Source organism: Centruroides vittatus, unplaced genomic scaffold (genome assembly GCF_030686945.1).
Source record: "Centruroides vittatus isolate TY-2023 unplaced genomic scaffold, ASM3068694v2 contig_854, whole genome shotgun sequence".
NCBI classification, from domain to species: Eukaryota; Metazoa; Arthropoda; class Arachnida; order Scorpiones; family Buthidae; genus Centruroides; species Centruroides vittatus.
Window position 1 is genome coordinate 2150210 of NW_027122558.1, and position 22465 is coordinate 2172674.

General features: G+C 32.3%; 1 protein-coding gene across 1 annotated transcript in view; it reads left to right on the top strand.

Annotated features, from left to right (window-relative positions):
- Nucleotides 1-17904, top strand: part of LOC136982592 (kelch-like protein 5) — a 53395-nt gene extending 35491 nt beyond the window's left edge. The window contains exons 7-11 of the mRNA XM_067279127.1: nucleotides 2769-2993; nucleotides 9099-9261; nucleotides 11338-11550; nucleotides 15318-15489; nucleotides 17736-17904. Coding sequence (XP_067135228.1) covers nucleotides 2769-2993; nucleotides 9099-9261; nucleotides 11338-11550; nucleotides 15318-15489; nucleotides 17736-17795 — 833 coding nt within the window. The 3' untranslated portion in view covers nucleotides 17796-17904. The remainder of the gene's footprint in view (nucleotides 1-2768; nucleotides 2994-9098; nucleotides 9262-11337; nucleotides 11551-15317; nucleotides 15490-17735) is intronic.
- The last annotated feature ends 4561 nt before the right edge of the window (nucleotides 17905-22465 follow it).

Below are 22465 nucleotides of genomic sequence, written 5' to 3' on the forward strand. Positions count from 1 at the left end.
ACTGGTGTGAATGACGGAAAAGAAAAACAAACGCAAGAAATTTTTTCTTTGTATATTTGTGATATTTTTATACTATTTAAAAATAAAAAATAATATATGAAGAAATTTTACATAAACAACCATATAGGGTCTACCAAATAATAGGCATATAAGTAATGCAACCCAAAAGCAGATAAAGAAATATCTGAATCTGCCATGGGTTGCTTACAGGGATGGGCAACCCGCAGCCCGCAGTAATATTTTTTGCGGCCCACGTGGCATAAAACGTGAATAAATATATCAATTTCCCAGCTTAACGTTTGAATTTTTGTCGAATATCTCATTATTTTCTACAACTTATATTTGTGAAAAGTTTTTTCGCAATGAATTTAGTAAAAATTAAAACAAGAAACCGGCTAACAGATACATCAAAACTAATTTAAAACTAGCAGTGACTGATATTTAACCAAATATTTCCGATATATTACGTTTAGATCAGTGCCAGAAGCTATATTAAGTATACCTATGCTAATTTATAATTATATATGAATAAAGAATTGCGATTTACCGACAGTTCCCCCCTCTTCTCTCTTGTGTGCGGCACACGTCAGTTTAAAAGTTTTGAAATGCTGCCCTTACGTAGAAAAAGGTTGCCCATCCCTGGCTTAAACCATGAAATGAGTGCATATTGTACCATTTCCAGTTATTGTGCAAAAGTAATTAAGCAATAAAGCAGAAATTTTGAATAAAACAGGATAAAGCAGAATTAAAGAGCTTTAATGTCAAGGTTGTTGTGTTTTTCCTCCTGAAGCCCAGTCAAACTTCCACACCCTGTTTCTTCTTACTTCATTGCCAATCATAGCAAATTGTTGGCAACATAAGTTTTTTGAGGGCTGTAGTGGCATAGCAGCACCTGCATCCAATAAGACAAAAATAGAAACCTTTTTTCATATCTGTATGAAAATACAATACAGAAATTTTGTTTACCATATTTCAGTTCTTATTTATACTTTTTGAACTTATAAATTTTTCTCATATATTCTCATTTTTCTTCATATTAAATATTAAAAACTTTATTTTCATACCTTATGAAGATTTAATCATTTGTTTTCAGAAAAATAGAAGTGTTTTTCATATTTAATGTTAAATAGAAATTTACTGTTTTTGATAAATAAAATATTTGTTTATTTAACTGCATTGATGTAACTGTATTGATTTAACAATTGTGTTATAATCAATACATAACATTTTTTACCATTTTGATAATGAAATTGTAACTAAAAATGATTTATTTGATTCATTTTCTAAATTATACAATGTAGAAATACATTTTATATTAATTAAACAAACATTTGTATGCAGAGGCAGAAAAACTGGGCATGGTTCAAAATTCTAATGTGTGTTGTTCCCTTTCCTAACCCCACTCTTGCTGCAAAAGAAAGAATTTATATCTTCCCAAAAAACCTTTAGCACTTGACTGAGAAGAAGAATCCCCCCAACACTTGATCAAAACAATTGTTTTGATTATGGATTGGGTGATGGTAGGCTTTCTGTTCAAAACCATGGATTTCCTGTTGGCTCTGGGTCTTAGTTTGGCCAAACCTCTTAGTACTACCATTGTTTGTATGTTTTAAAATATTACTAAATAACTTTCAAATTTGAGAATAAATCTTCCCATAATATTTTCTGAGCAGTAACCGAAGGAATGAGACAGAATCTCAGCATTTTATTAAATGGTCTGATCCTTGCAATTTATCATTCTTTACCATATAAGAAGGCTTATCTATTCTTGAATTAAGCCAGTGGTTCTCAAAGCGGGTGCCGCGGCACCTTGGGGTGCCGCAAGTATGCCACAAGGGTGCCGCGAAATTTTTAAATAATTATATTCAGATTACTTAAAATAATGGAATTAAAGTATTAAATTAAATAAATAATTAAAACAATTATTAAAAATTAATATTGGTTTTTTTCTACTAACCTTGTTACGTCGCCACTCGTCTTGGTGACTCGGTAATTGGCGATACATAAATACTAGAAATAAAAAACGAACTAGTTACTAGTCGTCTGTTCTTCTGTTCCTGCAGCGAGTAGAAGCGCAATATAAATGCGTCGAATGCAGTAATTGTTTTTATTATTGTTATATGTTCGGACAATAATGAAAAAGTATCGTATAAAAATATTTTTCTTCTTTACAACAATAAAAAATAAATTATTAACGTGTAATTAAATTTTATAATAAAATATTGAAGTTAATTATGTTGTTCAATATCGTGAATAATTTTTTCATTAAAAAAAGAAAACGGGAAGATTCTAATGATCGAGAAGTGGTTACTGGTAGCAAAGCTAAGGAATCAATTAGCGCTAGTAAATCATCAAAAATTGAGAGCTCATTTTATCACCAGATACCTTTATATAATAATAACTTTTGTTTTGAATGTTTTTGTGTTGTTTGGAAATAAACTTACTTACTTTAAAAAACTTTTATTTTTTTCAAAGACTTTTCATCCTTCATATCTTTACTAACCGTAAAAAAGCAAAAAAAATAAAAATAAAATAATAATAATAATAGGGGTGCAGTGAATTTTGTTTAGTAATTTCAGTGTGCCACCAGACAAAAAAAGTTTGAGAAACACTGAATTAAGCATACTGTCATTGTTGGAGTTGCAATTTTTTATGAATAGCAGTGTAATTAACATTTATCTGGATTTTAAATGATGATTATTTAATGAATAATATGTAAAATAAGACTTGTAATTGTTACATTAAAATAAGATTTTTTAATTTAATAGGATCTGCAAGTATACAGAAATACGATCTTCGAACTAATAGTTGGTCACATTTCAGTAACATGAATGGACGTAGACTTCAATTTGGTGCTGCTGTGCTTGATAATAAACTATATATTGTAGGTGGTAGAGATGGCTTAAAGACATTAAATACAGTCGAATGCTATGATTTAAAAACTAAGAGTTGGTCTGGAGTTCCTGCTATGTCAACACACAGACATGGACTCGGTGAGTGTATGACTGTTTTCTGTTCAGTTAAAATAATAATAATAGTTTAATAAGTAATGATTACTGAATATTCTATACAGAGCGTATTGAATATCAAAAAGAGATTTATGTTGTATATGTTTATGTAAAATAATACACTGTATTTACTCAAATATAAGATACCATCAAATCTTAAGATGCACCTTAATTTCAACATGCTCACACCTGAATTTTTTTTTAAAAAAAGACAACTTGAGACAAATTTGTCAACAGAATCAGTTCTGTTGATGTAAATTTATTTAGTATTTATTGCACAATAAAGCAAGTTATATACTGCTTTATTTCCTTGGTATTGTAGTTGGAAATCTCTTCACTTTCCATGTTAGGGTCTTGTGAATCAATACTGGATGTGATGTTTGCATCTTTCCACATACAATTATCCTCAGAGTCATTTGAGGCATTGGAAATGCAAATTTATTGAAAGAACACCACACAACTTTTTCTGTGGATTTTTTAATTTTTTATCTAAGTAATTGGGACATTCATGCATTAGTTTTCAATATTTGGAATGATGGTCTCAGGTTATAAATTCATGAGCTTTAATGCATAGATGTGGCCATATTTGCAGGCTTGTAACAAGCACTTCAGTGGTTGAATATTATGCAAAAGATTAGCAGAATATGTAATTTTCTTTTGAGTTTTCTTTTCTGGTTGTAAACTGGATACCTTTCTTATATTTCATATGTAGAGCTTGAGACATCTGTTCTTTTACATTTAATGATCCTGGAGTTCACTGAAGATAGCAGTGTTGGATCCTCTTCATGTAAGATATTCTCCAGGTTTATAAGGCTGGTGAGTTTAGCATGTATTGTTGTTCTCAAGATTTACATTGCTTTCCTTAGGCATGCAGGTGCTCTCATAATTATAAACAATATAGGTTCTATAAGTTCTAGAAAGTACATTTGTACACAGAATAACCACTTGTTGCTAGTGTTTGATTCTTCAATATACTTAATAAAATACATTATGTTCATTTTTTTACTTGCTACTGCTTAGTAGCAGGTGTTTCAAACACAGTTTTTTCACCTAACACAGTTTTGTAATGTTCAGTTTAGTTTCCAAAGTAGTAGAGTGACACTTCTACATTTATCTCCTCTGCTAGGTTTATTATTACATTTTGGAGATGTGTTTTTGAAGCACTAATCATAAAAGTTTATAAAAAGCTTTTCTCCATCTCCTAAGACATTGGCATTCATACAAGTACATATGGGGAATGTGTCTACCAATCAGCAGCCATGCAGGTATTTCTAATGGGTCATTCAAAATATTTTTACCAATCAGTGGCTGACAACACATTAGTTTCAGATTGTTTGAAAGTCATGCAGTTATAATTCAATTAGCAGCCTGAAGATGACCAATTGAAAGTGGATGAAAAAATATGATTCACCTTTGCTACTTTTAGGCTATTGAGTTAGTAGGTATTTACATATTAACCAGCATTCAGCAGTCATCTATTATAATTTATAACCATATAACTTCTGAAAGATGTCTACAAATCACTTGGTAAAATTATTACAACTCACTTATAATAATTTTTTTATGAAACTTGCATAATAACATCTTTAAGAAAAGATTCATAACTGTAAGCATTATAAATTCTTGAATGTTTACCAAGTAGGCTTACATATTTTTGCTAAACATCCTCATTACACTACAATCCCGGATGATGACGTGTCATCGCAGCTCCAACGTCTTGCAACTAAGTAATGCCAACAACTGACCGGTTTATTCAAAATTGGGAGATTTGTCCACTTTGTCCACTCATCTGGCACTTCCTGTCTTAGAGGAGCACTTACTTTTTCTGACAGCATTAGGGGAATTTTTTCACAACATTATCACTACTGTACTGTATAATTATTTTCATTTATTTCACTCTTATTTGGTTGTTCTACATTTTCATGTACAGTAAAACCTGTCTATGGCGATCACCCATGGTTCCTTCAAAAAGTGGTTTTTTAGACAGGTGGTCGTCCAATACAGGTAGTGCTGTAATACCGTATTTCCGTACGTATTTTGCACACTTTTCAGCCATTTCTACTAAACAAAACTTGAGGTGAGCATTTATAAGCAATTTTTTCACCGAAAGAGCTATATTGGTATTGTATTTTATTCTTATCGGATAACTCGATTTACAGGAGTCATAGTGATTTTATGACAGACTTAATACCAATATTTTAAAGATTAATACAGTACTTGCATTTTCTTGATTATAATACACACTTTCTTTTTTTCGAGATAATTAATTCAAGTTGTTTCTCTTTGTTTGCTCCTCAGTTACGTGTATTGCGTCATCGATATAAAAGAGCGTGGTATCTCTCCAACACTTTGGTTTTGGTTAGTCTAATCTTATTTTAACTTCAAAAATACTGTATTTTTTAATATTTAATATTTTCTTAAGTACAATAAGAAAAATTATTAATTAATAATAAAATGATTTTACTATTTTTTGTCATAATATGATTTCATTACAATCATGGAATGTCCAATGACAATCGCAGAATCGAAAAAGGAAGATTGCCTGTAAAACTGATTTTTGCATTAATGTGTTTATTGCTTTTATGGATATTTTGCATGTGAAAATTACATGGATATTATTATTCTAAAAATATCATGGAAATAAGGTAGGTTGGTACAGAAACTATTTATTTCACATGTACTGTATATGAGCTTCAAAAATAAATAAATAAAAATAAAATAAATTTTATCAAACGATGAGATCAACCAATTAATTGTATTGTGTACAATATTTTATATGTCAAGAAAAAACTGTAGGTCTACAGTACGATAAATTGACAGTAAGGATACAGTATGTACTCTTTTATGTAATTTGTGTAAAATACAACACTGTTTTAAAGCAATTTAGAACAGAAAATTTAATTTATTAAATTTACATGTACAGGCTAGACAATACATATTTACATGTGCATATTAAAAAATTCCATTACCTTAGTCTGTCTAACTTGTTTTAACTTTTGCTGTAGGATAACTTCCTCAAACTCATTTTCAATTAAATCTGTTCTTTTCAAAACACGTGGTCTTTCAAGATTGACGAACGTTGCTTTCAATCTTGAAATTGTGAAAAGCCCCTCTAATAGTGGAAACGGTTCAATACGAACAACACTTTGTTCTTCATTATCGTCGTCGTCATCATTGTCTTCTGTTGTTTGACAGTCATTGATTATTCTTTTCCCCAACCATAAGTTGATCCTCCCAGTCTTCATCCAAATCTTTAAAGCATTGAACATCATCAATAGCTACAATGTCATTAATTTGTGCAGCAGTACAAAGCTCTTGAAGTTCTGCTTCTAAAATATTTTCAGCATCCGGAGCATCTGCAACATCGGGAAAAAAGCCACATCTTCTAAAACATTTGCTGATCATTTCAGAATTTACTTCCTTCCAGGCATTTTTAATCCATTTAACTGCATCCAAAACAGTCAGTTGTGTTGCACTTTCAGCACTTTCCATCCAAACAAGCAAAAATTTTACAAGTTTTTTCTGTATAGTATCTTAAACTCCCGGATTATGCCCCGATCTGATGGTTGAAGGTGGCTCATAGTGTTAGGTGGAAGAAATTTCAATTCAACATTCGAAAGTGAAATCTTGGGGAATGGCAGGTGGCATTGTCCAGAAAAAGTAAAATTTTCCTGTTTTGGTTCTTCATTTTGTCTTTTAATTTTTTTATTCATTCTTGAAAAATGTCTGCTGTCATCCAAGCTCTGGAGTTGGCTTTCCAGGTCATGTCCAAAGTTGTGATGCAATACCTTTAAAGCATCTAGGTCGAAGTAACTTAGAAATGACCAACACTGGTTCTTTCTCTCCTAATGTATTACAGCAAAACATTACAGTCCAGCATTATTTTGCCATCTTGCCTCCTGAACACTTCTTTCTCTTTTCGATTAAAGTTTTATCTGGAATGGCACAAAAAAGAAGTCCCGTTTCGTCTGTGTTATAGACAACATGAAAATTATATTCATCTATTGTCGAAAGAATGTGTTGTTTTGATGATAGATGTTTCCAATCTTCTACATTAACTTGATTGATGTCACCACTTTCACCACACAAGGTACGATAAACGATGTTATGATGCTTCTGGAAACTTTCCAGCCATCCATTGCTGACACAAAACGACAAAATCTCTAATTTTTCTGCAAATTCACATCCTTTTGCCTGAATGATTGGTCCACTCAAAGGAATCTGTTTAGCATTTGCCTTTTGAAACCACTCCCATATCAATTTGTTTATCTCTTTGTTCAGCTGCTTTCTTTTTTGTTTGCTATTCTTCTTTCCATTGCTTTCCCATTCCTCCAGTATCGACTGTTGCAAAATTTTGAAAATTGCATTTTCCCACAGTTAAATTTCTCCGCTAATTTCCATTGTGATAAGCCATTTTCACTTTCTCTAATAACTTTAATATGACCTTCTAACAACAACACTTTGCATCTCTTTCTCATTTTTCCGATATTTTTGAACAAACAGAAATGAGTTTTCGTTTGCAGATGTTAATGGATTAGTCCAGCTTGTAGCTGGACTAATCCATTAACATCTGCAACTAATTTCAAGAGTGGGAGAAGTGCCAGAGATGGATTCGAACAAGAGTTTAGACTTAATTCATTATACTCGGAGAGAGAAATGTTGAGATGGGTTCAAACAATAGTTTAGAATAGATATATTCGCAGAAGTGGTCACTTATTACAGTTGTACGTTGTTTCGGACCAAAAATTGATGCCCGTGGTCGCGTTACACAGGTGGTCGTTTAATACAGGTAACTTATACGAAGACTCTATAAACTATTCCAGGCCAGAAATTTTTGTCCATTTTGACTGGTGCCCGTTGAATGCATGTGGTTGCCTAAGCAGTTTTCACTGTATAATGTTCTTGGAATTATGATGAGATATCTGTATTTTTTAATTGGATGTTATGATATTTGTAGAGTTGTATTCTTACACTTTGGAAATATCAGGTAAATAACTGTACTTTTCTTGTAATACTTTTTAAAAATATTTTTATAAGTTTTATATGTTTATTTTATAAAAGTTTGTAATTTTATTGTAGTGTAATGAGGATGTTTAGCAAAAATATGTAAGCTCTACTTGGTAAACATTCAAGAATTTATAATGCTTACAGTTGTGAATCTTTTCTTAAAGATGTTTAAGAAAAGATTCACAACTGTAAGCATTATAGCACAACTGTAAGCAAAAAATTATTACAAATGAGAATGAAATGTAATTTGTAACCAGTTATTTATTTATATCTGTTGATTTTGATTTTTAATTGAGGTGGAATGTTAGCAAAGCCTCTTATATATGGCTTACAGAATTGTTTGTTCTCAAAATCTGTTTGATTGATTTTGAAAAAAGTCTGCGATTTTCCATTAATTGTGATGAGGAATTCAAAAATGTAATAAAAAATGGGGGTCCATGACTTCAGTTTGAAATATAAGATAGTTTTATGAGCACACGTGACAAAACAATATTGCACGACTTTGTAGTGTGATGTTCCACAGTTACTAGCACATCTTCTATGGGCTTTGCTATAAAATCAAGTTTGTTCTCAAAATCAGCCCATTATTTAATGGACTGATTTTGATAAAACTTTGCCATTTTTCATCAAGTGCAGTGAAGAATCCAAAAATGTAACTATGATCCATTTAAATATAAAAAAATTAAGAGCCCATGACTTTGTTTTCAATATACAGAAGTATTAAAGTGTCAATGTTCCTGCTCTTAGGAGTCAAAAATAAAAGCAGTATTGCGTGCCCTAATGGATAATAGGTGAAAAAATGAAGAAAAAGCAATTGATGACAATTGCTTTGTTCTTGGATTGCCTTTCTGTGTTGGCAAGTGCAAGGATTGCCTCTTCTGTGACCGGCAGTTAGAAGGATAGCCTCTTTTATGGTGACAAGTGCAAAGTTACCTGTCTGTGTTCTTTGGATACAAGGATTGCCTTGTCTATTCTTAATAGGTTCAGGGATCGCTTTTTTCTTTCCTGCTCTGCCTTGATTCAATTGCGATATGACAAAATCACGTGATGTTCTAGTTTTAATTAATGTTGTCTTTCCTTTAGGTGTTGGTGTCTTAGAAGGACCTATGTATGCTGTTGGTGGACACGATGGATGGAGTTATTTAAACACAGTTGAAAGATGGGATCCTCAGTCACATCAATGGAGTTATGTGGCCCCAATGAATACTCAACGAAGTACAGCTGGGATAGCCATTCTGAATAATAGGCAATTTATTTCTATTACAATATTTATTTGTCTATAAAGTTTTCAGTTCATGAAATTTTAAGTTCTATATTTTAATAACAACTTTCTTGCCAGCTACCACCTTGTCAAAGTGAGAACTCATTAATTTCAATGAACTATAGAACTGAGTTGATAGGAGCAAGAGCCTCTAATAGGGGTTACTCATATCAATCATGTCAGTAAGAGCTGTGGCAAGAAATTTTCATATTTGGGCATCTGAGATAATTGGGTAATGCAGTGTTTCTCAGTCTGTGTTGTTCAGATTATGCAATCTGCATATTATAATTTCTGTCATCTGTTAATTTAGATATACAACCACCAAAGCCAAATTATCGGGCTAGAGTCGGCTATAATAAATAAATAATTAAAAAGACAATTTGTCTTTTTAATTATTTATTTATTATAGCCGACTCTAGCCTGATAATTTGGCTTTGGTGGTTGTATAGCTTTGTAACGGGTTAGTTGTTTTTATTTATATGTTAATTTAGATTCATATCCAGGTGGACCAGGTGGACATTCTTGTAATTCTTTGTACCATAATAATTTCAAAAGGATACCAAAAAGCTTATTTATTTCAAAGTTTTTATAGTTTTGAAACACTATACATATTTGTAATTTCCTTTTTCCCTCAAATAAAATGATATAAAATCTCTAACATTCAGTTGGAGTGTTTTTTAATAGCTAATAGAATTCACTTTCAGGTTATCGACGTTATTATAATTTGGATGATTAGATGCATCAGTAATGAATTATAGGATAGTCTTCCATAAATTTTATAATTAACCAAACATGCTGAATCTGTATTATTCTGATTTCTTAGCAGTAGGTTTTAATTCTGCTACTAAGAAATCAGAATAATATCCAAAATAATTTAATTTTGTAGCTTTAAGGCCAATTGCAAAAGTTTTAAAGAATCTTTTCAGTTCAAATATAGTGTGTGAAATAATTATTTTACCAGAAGAATAATTGTAAAATATTTTTCTAAGCATGTATGCTGCTATGAATACAGTAAAATGTTACTGTAATGTATACCATTATAACAAATTTGTTTTTAATCTTCTGCTAATTTACTATGTATCTTAAAATTTTACTTTAAGAAATGTACTTCAGTGATCCTCACAGTTTCATTATACTGACATTTTACTGTATTATTGATCAAAATTCAAAGTTATTTATTACAGTGGAACCTCGCTTAATGAGCATAATTCGTTCCATAATCTTACTCGTAATGCGAAACACTTGTTAAGCGAAACAATTTTTCCCATATAAATTAATGTAAAATATGATAATGCATTCTACTCTGGAAAAAATACTCAAATATTTTATGTATAACGTTTATTCAAAGAAAATTATACAATATACATTGTTAAGGAGTGTGAATCATCATAATCTTTTCTTCTAGCATGGAATAAATCAACCTGGAATGTGAATTGAATTTGCAGAAAACAAAAAATATCACAGATAATATGTCTGATAAACACCCCAAACGATATGCCAAATTCTTGGGCTATGTAAAGGTTATAATTAAATATTAGAAATTAAATAATTTGACTAGAGGTAGGCAGTTATGCTTCTAGTTCATATTAAATTTAATAATTATAAATAATTAATTTTTAATTTAGACATTTCTAAAATTTAATTTGTCAATTGGTCATTAAATTTAATATGAGATAGCAGCATAACTGCCTACCTCTAGTCAAATTATTTAATTTCTAATATTTAATTATACATACATTTTGGCTTTACATAGCCAAAGAATTTGGCATATTGTTTGGTGTGTTTATTATATAATGAGCTATGATTGTTAATGTTTATATGTAATGTGTGTGTACACAAGCGATACTAAGATGCTAGCAGAACGAGTGCTAAACACAAACTAATGAAGCATGCACACAATCTGGGACTTCCCCTCTCCTAATCACTCGTTATGCGAAACATCATTCAGTGAGTCATTTTTTTCACAATTTGCTTTGCTCATTATGCGAAATACTCATTATGCAAGGTGCTTGTTAAGTGAGGTTCTGCTGTATTTTATTATTTATGTAAATTGTATTACAGATTGTATGCTGTTGGTGGAAGAGATGGAAGTTCTTGTTTAAGATGTGTAGAATGCTTTGACCCACATACAAATAAATGGACTCTTTGTGCACCTATGATGAAGAGAAGAGGTGGTGTTGGGGTCGGTGTTGCCAATGAATACTTATTTGCACTTGGTGGACACGATGCACCAGCTGTAAATCCAAGTGCTTCACGTTTTGATTGTGTAGAAAGGTAAAAATTAATCTCAGTTAACTCTTTCTGTGTTAAAAATAATACAGATACAATAATACTTTCTGTGTTAAAATAATAAAAGATAAAATAATCTAGTTATTAATCAAAACTGAAGTAATTTTTATTATGTGGTTAATTTATTAAAGGATTAAAGTCAGCTTAGAATAAACAAATATTTAAAGATATGAAAATAATTTTCTGGCAATATGGTTGTTCATTTTCAGATTTAATGCAAATTTATATATTTTAACAATCAAATTATCAAGTACATAGTACTGAAAACATTGCCTTTTCAGCATTACCTGTTTTTAATAACAAAAAGAAATGTTTATGCGAGTACTTTCAACATTAACATTAAGATTTTAAATTTTATATTAACAGGGCACCATTCTCAGGGTTTCACAGGGTCAGTAATCTTATGTTTATTGCTTATGTTAATAAATCTTTATCCCTTATTTCCTCTTCATTCATTAATGCTTACGCTGATGATATTAAAATTGCTAACTATTCCCAACTCTTACTGCAAAGCGATATAAATAAACTAAACAAATTCAAGATATTAAATCTCTCAATAAACCCCAGTAAAACTAAAATCATGATTTTTAGTCTTATCAGATCACTACCCAACATTAATTTAGTTCTTGATAACCAGAACTTACAAATAGTCAATAGCATTCATGATCTCAGTTTAATATTTGATTCTGATAACACACCTTCAATTGCCGTATATCATCAGACTATAATTTGGTAATAATAATTATAAATTACTAATGAATTTGACCCTAGAGGGAAGCATTAGGTAATTGTAAGATGATGAGCCGAAAAAGAAACTGGGGGCAGTTATTAGGAGACATAGTCAATGTGCTCAATGACCTGGTCCTTAGCCTTTAAATAGGCCTGACAGCATCTGTCCATTGTGTTATGATCATGTTCTTCAATATTTTCTCTGATGCAGTTTGCACACCTTGGTTTCTCCCTTTTGTTAATGCAGTCCTTAAACAGATGATCCTCACCAAGTGACTACAAACCCTTGTTTACATTGCAAAGCCAAAGCACTTAGACTCAAACGATACAAAACATGTTCACTATGAAAACAACAAAATAAATTGTTTACAAGTAAACAATGAAAAACTCTTTTACAGACAAATGAGTACCAAAACAAACACTGATACACAGCACAGTGGCACACCAACAGAAGAACTCACAACTTATTTGTCTTCTCTTTGGACCAATGCTGACACACACAATGCTAATGCAGGTTGGATCGAGGAGGAGATCAAAAACTTGCATAACATATTAATTATGCCCTGTCCTGAAATAAACGTACACGACATTCAATATGCTGTCAACAGAACATTAACTGGAAGACACCTGGTGTAGACAAAATTCACGATTTCTGGTACAAAATGTTTATATCACTGTAACAGAAACTAGCTAAACACCTAAGATAGATCATCATCAATCCACAAGACATGCCATGATTTCTTACTCAGGGCATTACCTATATGAAACCTAAAAACAACAATTTGAAACAATACCACAGATCAATTACATGTCTTTCAACACTACAAACTATTGATATCCTGTATTGCAAACAAAATATATGAACCTGTTGAAGAACACAACATCCTTACAGAACAACGAAAAGGTTGCCGTAGAAATCACAGGGGATGCAAAGAACAGTTACTCATAGATTCAGTCATTCTACGGCAAACACACAAACAACACAGAAACATACACATGGCATATATAGACTACAGAAAAGCATTCAACAGTTCTACACATTTGGCTGCTACATATTCTACACATGTACAGAATACATCCATCACTCATTGCATTCTTCCAAAATACTATGCAGCACTGGAGAACAACACTACATCTCATCACTGGAGAATAACACTTCCAATAAAACCATACCATACCAAATATTCTTAAGGTGAGGAATTTTTCAAGGAGATTCCTTGAGTTCTGTCTGGTTCTGTTTAGCCCTGAACCCATTATCTAACATAACACAACATGCAACATGGTTACAATATCAGACATGAAAAAGCAACACTGTTTACATTGTCACATCTCACTACATGGATGGCAAAACTTTATGCATCCATACAAAAACCACTTTATCAACTACAAATCAAACATTCATACTCCAAGGACATACAAATGGAGTTTGGCCTAGACAAGTGCAAAACACTTCACACAGAAAAAGGAGTTCAAAAGAAAGGAGATTTTATACTTGGAAATGGAGACATGATTGAATCCATGGAAAAGGGTGAGTTCTACAAGTATTTAGGATTCTAACAGGCCAAACTAACAGAAAATACACAAATAAAGCAAAGATTAATTAAAGAAGAATACCAAAGTAGGTTAAACACTATTTTCAGAACACAGTTATTAAAGCAATAAACACATATGTTGTCTCAGTATGCATTTATTCTTTTGGAGTTGTGCATTGGACTCACACAGACCTTGAGCAACTTCAAAAGAAAACAAGTATAACACTTACAAAGCATAAACAACATTCTAAATCCACAATAGCAAGATTAATCCTTCAACGTAAAGATGGTGGACAGGGCCTGATTGACATAGTAAACTTTTGCTACAAACAAATACAAACACTGCAAGAGTATTTCTACAAAAAAGAAGAAGCATCACACTTACATAAAGTAGTAACTTTAGCAGACTCAAATAACACACCATTAAACTTACACTCACATCATATGGACACAACACAACATATAAAAAGCGTAGATACCAGTAAGCAATCGTGAGCTCAAAAGGCACTTCATGGCAGGCATCCCTACGACCTGACTCATGATTTTGTTGATAAAACTGCATCAAACAACTGGTTAGCTCGAGGATGCCTCTTTGGGAAGATAAAAAGGTTCATGACTGCCATACAGGATTGAGTCATAAATACTAAAAACTACAGAAAACACATACTCAAAGACGCAACATTCACAAATGACACATGCAGAAAATGTTACATCATGCCAGAAAATATACAACACATCACTTCTGGTTGCAAGCTCTTGGCACAGACAGATTATTTACACTGACATAATCAAGTAGCAAATATAATACACCAAGAGATTGCAAAGAAACACAAATTAGTAGACATCCACGAACCATACTACAAATACATCCCACAGACAGTATTAGAAAACAACATGCACAAAATGTATTATGACAGAGCCATAATCACAGATAAAACAGTTTACCACAACAGATTAGAGATCACACTCATTGACAAACACAATAAAATCGCATACATTTTAGACATCCATTTCAAACACTCCACAATGTACAAAACTTATGCACTGAAAAATCAAGACGTACACAGAATTCGCCCAAGAAATGAGGCATCTGTGGAGAATGGATAGGGTGCTTATTGTACCTGGTACCTGTTCTCTCTTTTGTACAGGTGTGATTCTACACATACTACACAAAAGCCTGGGAACATTACAATTGAACAGAAACACATACATCACACTTACAGAAGGCCACTATATTGAATATATGTCATATTGTTAGGAAATTCCTGAATACAAACACACACACTGATACACTTATTTAATTTTTGTTTTGTTTTGGTTACTATGCCCTGACTCTGGTCTGGCATAGTACACAGCCATCGGTGTCAACCGAGTATAACTCACTAAACCCAACATAATAATAATAATTTGATTATTAATAATTTATAATTTAAAATATTTTGTCCAAATAAATATTAAGAATTTTCTTAAAACTTTTTAATAATTATTTAGATATGATCCTAAAACTGACACCTGGACTTCGGTTGCTCCGATGAGCGTTCGGAGAGATGCTATTGGAGTTTCTCTTTTAGGACACAAATTATTTGCGATTGGTGGTTACGATGGACAAAATTATCTGAATCTTGTACAAACTTATGATCCTCAGTCAAATGAATGGGAAGAGGTATGACTTATATGCTTATTAATATGTTTACATGTAAAATTATTGGCTTTAATATTTTGTTATTATAGAAACCAAATAATTTAATTATTTAAATATTTGAGATACAAAACTTTTTCATAATGAAAATATTTATATAAAAAAACAAAATTTTAGTAAGTAAACAACTTTAGTTCATCAGTGTTAAAACCACAAGTACATGTACAGAATTTAAACATTTTCAGCAATTCAATAATGTTGTCATCAGACATGACAGTAGAACTGATATAGAAGCTTTTGAAAATGAATACTTTGTATTACATGAAAAATTTAAATTCAAAGGAGCAAGTACCAAAATTTAAATTTAAAGAAAGCATATAGTAAAAATTTAACAAAAATATAGAATGGGTCAGAATCAATCACATCATTGTTGATTGACCACATAATTTCTTGTTGGAAATAACGTGAAAACTGTTATCCATGTTTTGATTGAATATCTGTGGAATGCCATATCCTTAGCAAAAGCTTTATGATGCCACTTCCAGTCATTTGGAATTTTATCTCTAAAAATGCCAAAGTATCCCTTAGTGCTGTAGGTAGGTACTGTACAGTCAAACCTGTTTTTATGCGGTGGATAGGGACCACATAAAAAAAACGCATTAAAAAAAAAAAAAAAATCGAACGAAACTTCATGAGTGGCTATAAAAAATAGTTTTCGCAACACAATTAAAAAAATATTTTTTTATGTGGTCAATAGGGACCGCATAAAAAAAGTCTCACATAGAAAATAACTCAAAACCATACGAAATAGAATTTATTGACAACAGATGTCAGCACTTGACTGCATCGTCTCGTCTATCGTCTGTTTTACATATTTTTGTCCAGGTGGTGTTTTTTTGACTTAAAAAATAAATTATTTCATTTTTCGCATATTCATGCAATAATATTACTATAATAAGTTCATTTATGCTATAATAAGTTTATTTAGCTATAATAAGTCAACGTGAGACATGACGAATCGCACGAGACTAGTCGCCAACTATACCGCACAAATAAAAAATCGCACAAAAAAAGACCGCATAAAAACAGGTTTGACTGTATTTGTATTTTTAGTAGTGCAAATTGTATTTTTGCTTCATATTTTCAATCAAACTTTACAGTTATCATTTAATTTGTAATAAACAAATAAATATTGAATATAGAGCAATAAACACTTGTGTATGTTGGGGGAAGGCAACATTCCATGCAAGCCCCAATGGGGGAGGCATACTGTAGAAAAGGCTGTGAATTTGCTGGTATAAAGAATAAGAAACAGACTAAAATTGATGTTTTTTTTTTTTTACATGAATACATGTGTAAATGTATTGATTTTGTATGATACAGTATTGTACAAATGATTTTCCAATATTTTCACTGTGCGCGTTTCCAATGACGTTCTCTAAGAAAATCTGTAAAATAAAACAAAGCAAGTTTATATATCTGTATAGTTCTTCCGTATGTCGACCGATTTCCTTTGGTTTTTTGGATGGTCAACTTTTGGAGGTCTTGCTATATATGTTAAAATTATAACATATATATAGCAGTACTGGGGACTTAAATTTAACTTCTAGGAGGCCATTTAAACTCTGAAGCATTTTTCTCATTAGAAATAACAGAAAGCAAATTAATCCATTCCCAGACCCTAAAAAATACTCATTTTGATAAACTTAAAACATAAAATACATGTAATTTAAGGGAGAAATAACACAATTAAATGCCCTAATAATAAATTAAAACAAAAACCAAAAAGTAAGTAAATAATGTATAATAATATAAAAATTGCCTTTACTGGTCAATGCAGGTAATACAACCTCCACTGTGGCATTACCAATCAGTTGGTAAGTGTCATAAGGGAAGGTGGGAAGGGAACGAATGGGACTGGATGCCTACTTGTGCATGGAATCTTACATCTAACGGACAGGAAAAGACAGGTGTTCGCCCAGCTTTCCTGCTGGGGGAGACAACGGGTCCACTACTGTATAGTCTCTTCCATGCAGTAAATGTAATATACTGGTGAAGGGACCAGGACCTGCCGTTTTCCTCCGTTCAGCTCCTTCTCTTCCTCTTTCCCAGTTGGAGGGAAGCTGGCACGGGTAGTCAAGCAGCTGATTCACTCTGCTGGACGGGCCAGGGGGAATTTTCAGGCCAAAAGCTTTACATACTTTTAAATTGAAATGAAATGAAATTGGTCCATCAGTAAGTTAACTTCCATTTTTTTTCCCCCGTTGCAGGTGGCTTCTTTGACCAGCGGAAGAGCGGGAATGTGCGTTGTGGTCATCAAAAATGGATAAAACTTCTGTCACTGACATTTTTGTAAATTTTATAAATGCATTCGATTTGAATGATACATTCCAATAAAGTAACAGTATTAAAGAAGATGCATTTTAAACATGGGTAAAATCTTTGTTGCTGTCCAATAATTTCTGCTAAAAGTGTTGAAGTTGCATGTTTTTCGCTAAAATGACGTACAAAGTACCAGAAAGTGTGGAAGAGTATTTCCAGAAGTTTTTCTTCCCTTTCCTGGCAGAATAGGTAGAGACTGGGTGGCCGGACCAACTCCCCTCTCTGACGGAAAAAGACAGCCTCTGTCGGGCAGGAAAGGATCGCTGCTTTTTTTGGTAATTAATCTTCAAAAACATATCTGTAAACATTGTAAGTACAGAAACTGCCACCAAGCATGCGTAGATCAATGGTTTTCAAATTATTACTGTTTTATCTTAGATGTACACGAAACACATTTTAGTATGAAACCATTCAATGACAACGTTTTACATTTGTAATAATTTGGCTATGGAAAGTGGTGATATCGGGACATCAAGTAAATCATTCCAATGTCAAAAGCCGTAACAGTAGAGAATTTTCATAAGGTACAGTGCCAATGTCATTTTTAATAAAACAACATTTGAATATATTTTGAAAACCATTGATCTATGCATGCTTGATGGCAGTTTCTGTTCTTATGTTTACAGGTATTTTTTTTGGAGATATCACTGGTTTTTCATTTCGTGTACTTTATAAATATGTACAATGTAGTAATAAGTAGAAGGCTGAAGATGAAAAACGTCATATATGGATTCTCCTTAGTGAGAAATAAATGCAAGGACAAATTTGTGAATAATTCTTTTAAATATTTTTCAAATTATTATTCGGAACAAGTGCCAAAGATTTACCTTTTCCACCGTCGTCATTAAATAATAGGGGAGACTGAAGTGAGACGAAAAATAAGAAATGCTTCACAACAAGAAAACAGTAATTTTTGTAATGTTTATTGAAAATTATTATACATATATGTGGTGTCTGTGGATGGCTGAGCTGAGCGTTAAGAGGCGTATGTAGAACTCAGTTTAAGAAAACACAAAGAACTTCTTATAATATATAAGGACGTACACTTTAATATAATACAGAGGACGTTACAACACAAAGAACACTAACAAATCGTCTTGAGGCGGACACGTCGTAGCTTCTTCCTTTCCTACTCTTACCGTCGTCTTCTTTTCGCCTCGGGGGAGAAGAATGCGCTTAAGCTTCGTCTCCGTCTTTTCCCGCGTGCGCCAGAATGGGTGCGCACGACATTCGGCTTGACCTTGTCGCTAGCGCGGGGGACGGGCACCACAATATGAAGCGTGCAATGCCATAAGATTGTAAATGCCATTTTTCTCAAAATACATTTTATTGAAGAAATGAATTTTAAATGCAATGTTTTTTCCTACAAAAAAATATTGTGGCGATAGTGGCGTTTTTAAGTGGCTATATTTTGAAGATGAATTTATGTGCAAGCCATAACGTTTTAAGCGCCAAAGTGCAAGCCACGTGACTTTTGGCGCATAAAATGTTACGGTTTACATTTACGTCATTTTGTTATTCCAATTTGTAATGCAGTGAGATTTTTATGCCGAACCGGATAACTGAATGCCAGTTTATTAATAGTTAACCTGTATCACCTTATTATTTGATATTCGGACTTCTATTAATCTTTCAAATTTGAAGTTTTTAAATACATTTTAACTTTTATTACACTAAATTAATACCTTATTGTTTATATTTTCCTCTATTTATCATAATTATATTACAATTGATAAAGATTACAGCCCAGTTCAAGTACCAAAACTGTGGGCCCAACATTGTTGAAGCCAGGAAGCAGTCACTAATAGATTATTGCCAGTTTTTAATGTTAAAATTGATATTGAATTTGTAATTGTGTTTAATAATTTAAGTGTAAGTTTTTGGTATTCAAAACTGTTTTCCAGCTGTAGAAACATTAATTTTATGATTGCAATTGATTTTGGCATTTACAAGGTTATGGCTCTAACCCTGTTTTTAAACTTTTTTTGTTTCCTTACCATCATACTTAGGTGTTTGAAATTAAACCCAATGTTTTATTCCAAAGTGTAAATTGTTAAAATAATTTTTATAGCATTTGATTAAAGTTTGTTCATTAGAAAAAGTGTTTTTTCTCTCTCCTGAAAAGTTTGTTTTTTGGCATTTACAACATTATGGCATTGCACGCTTCATATGCATTTAGTAATATTAAATATACAGAACTGAGTAATAACTACAATCGTTGTTGTTGTAGAATAAATGAAGAAAGGTTGATAACTCGTCTTACTGTGTGTCACTTAGTTATACAGTGATACAGAACATGGTCCACACTGAGACATGCAATGCTTACTTCAGGATAAGCGTATCTAACGAATATTTAGTCCTGTTAAAACTTTCTAATCTCTTGTTGAAGAACTGGGGGTTAGCAATATTTTTATGTTCGATATGTTTATACTTGCAAGGTCTGCAACTTTAAGGTATAGAAAACTCGAAAAAATAAAAACAATACGGACAATGTTAAATTTTTGAAATCATGTTAGTTCTTCAATGGAGTGAAAGAGGATTTAAAGGACTCGAACATTTGCTCGTATTGTCTTTATTTTTTCAAATGAAAATAATCCCATCTAAATGTTTGATTATAGAAAACTTGCAAGTTTTCAGATCATCTTGGGAAGGAAACTTTGAGGTCCTCTCTATCATCCTTTTCTGTAGTTATTTTTCTAATATAATATATGTTATCAGGAAACTCTACTAGAACATAGTTTCTTTCCTTAGGATCTCCATCTATTTCCCCAAAGAAATTGATCGCTGTGCAACAGGAACTTGTGGAACAGAATCACTATTTGATTTCTGTGTAAGCTCATCAATGTCACTGCTATCAAGACGGCCTATTAATTGAGATTGTAGCAAACACTTTATAGTTTGATTATTGTTACTGCTTTTCCTCCATAGTCTTGCAGATTTCTTGTTATTGTCGAGTGTCAGTCATGACCACACTGTCCTTTTTTTTTATTCTGGTAGTCCTCTGATTTCCTGACTGCAGCTTTAGAGAAACTCTCGAACTGCTTCGGTGAAATAAACCTTCCTGTAGAAGACAGTGTGACCGTAGGGCCGGTATCTCTTTGATACCGCGTCAGGATGATATCACTGGATCCTTAGATTGATACAGAGAATCGTAAAATTGCGCGAGCGGTTACGTACGAATATTCGAATGTCAGTGGCGGAACGGAAGCGCTTACGAGACAGTTTCCACGGCGAGAATAACTGAATGGTGTAAAGCAGCCAGAGGGTATTGGCGCATGCGCTTTACAGAGCACCAACCTCAGCCGGTTTAGCTGGTAGAAGCTACACACGTGCAACGCTTCCAACGATTCTATCCCTAAGCCACTGGGTAGGGAGCTATCTAAGTGAATTGTTTAAGATTTAAAAAGTAAAGAGTATTCAATGTTATTTTTATGTACTTTTTTTGCAAAGTTATATTTAATTATAATTTTCTTTTAATTATACTGTAATTGTAAATACAGATTTTCAGACAAAATCTTTAGAATTGTTATCACTTTTAGATGTTAATAATTTTAATATGAAAAAAAATTTTCCAAGCGTGTTTTAATTCTTTAAATTAAGTAAAATTTATGGGAAATTTTTTTGATTTATCTAACTTACGTAGCGAATCGCAATACAGTAGAGCGTCGATAAGTGGAACGTCGGTAAGTGGAATGGCCGGAAAGTGGAACGATTTTCAGTCGGACTGTGTCGTGCTGAATCGAATGTTTTTGATACTAAATTTACCCAACCGAATAAAAAGGATAAAAAATTCGCCCAGTGTTTAAGTTTCGAAGACACAATGTAGTGACGTAAAGAAAAGAAACGAAAAAAAAATATAATTTTCATGTTTTTTATATTCTTTAATATATTTATTTTGTTTGTACAAAATGCAGAAATAATTTTTAACGATACGATAGCCTCGATGATTATTATAAAAATTTTCGTTAGGCTTAAAATCGACGAAAATTCGACGCGAAGCGACACGCAACGGAGAAAAATTCAACAGGAAGCGATACGCAACGGAGAAAAATTTGAACATCGGACAGGTTAATGTATTTTTTCGTACAAAGTCGGAAACTGGAACAAATCATTAACTGGAAGGACCCCAGTCCCCAATTGGTTCCACTTATCGACGCTCTACTGTATTTATATTCGTGTCCGGACTATAGAGTCCGAGCGCAAGTTACTCGCGCGCCGCCCTGGTGGCAAATATTTACATAACACACAGGAGTTGGCTAAAGAGTGCATATGCGTTATATCTGAGACATTTCGAAAACCGTACCTAGTTCAGTAAATCGCTTATTGTTTTTTAATTTAGCTTTTAGTTTAGCTTACTCGAAATTAAATGTCCTTACACGTGTAAAGATTTTTAAAAAAATTGTTCATTTCGAGACAAAATGAGATATTTGTAAAATATTTAGAGTTTAAAAGTTCTAAACTTTATTTAAAAGAAAATAGCATATATTATACACAAATCCAATTAGCTTTATATGTAACAAATAAATCAGATAATCTGAATATTTATCTATAATGATGTACTGTACAAAATGTAATACTTAAAGTGGAAAAAAATGAGACGTTCATTTATTCACTATTA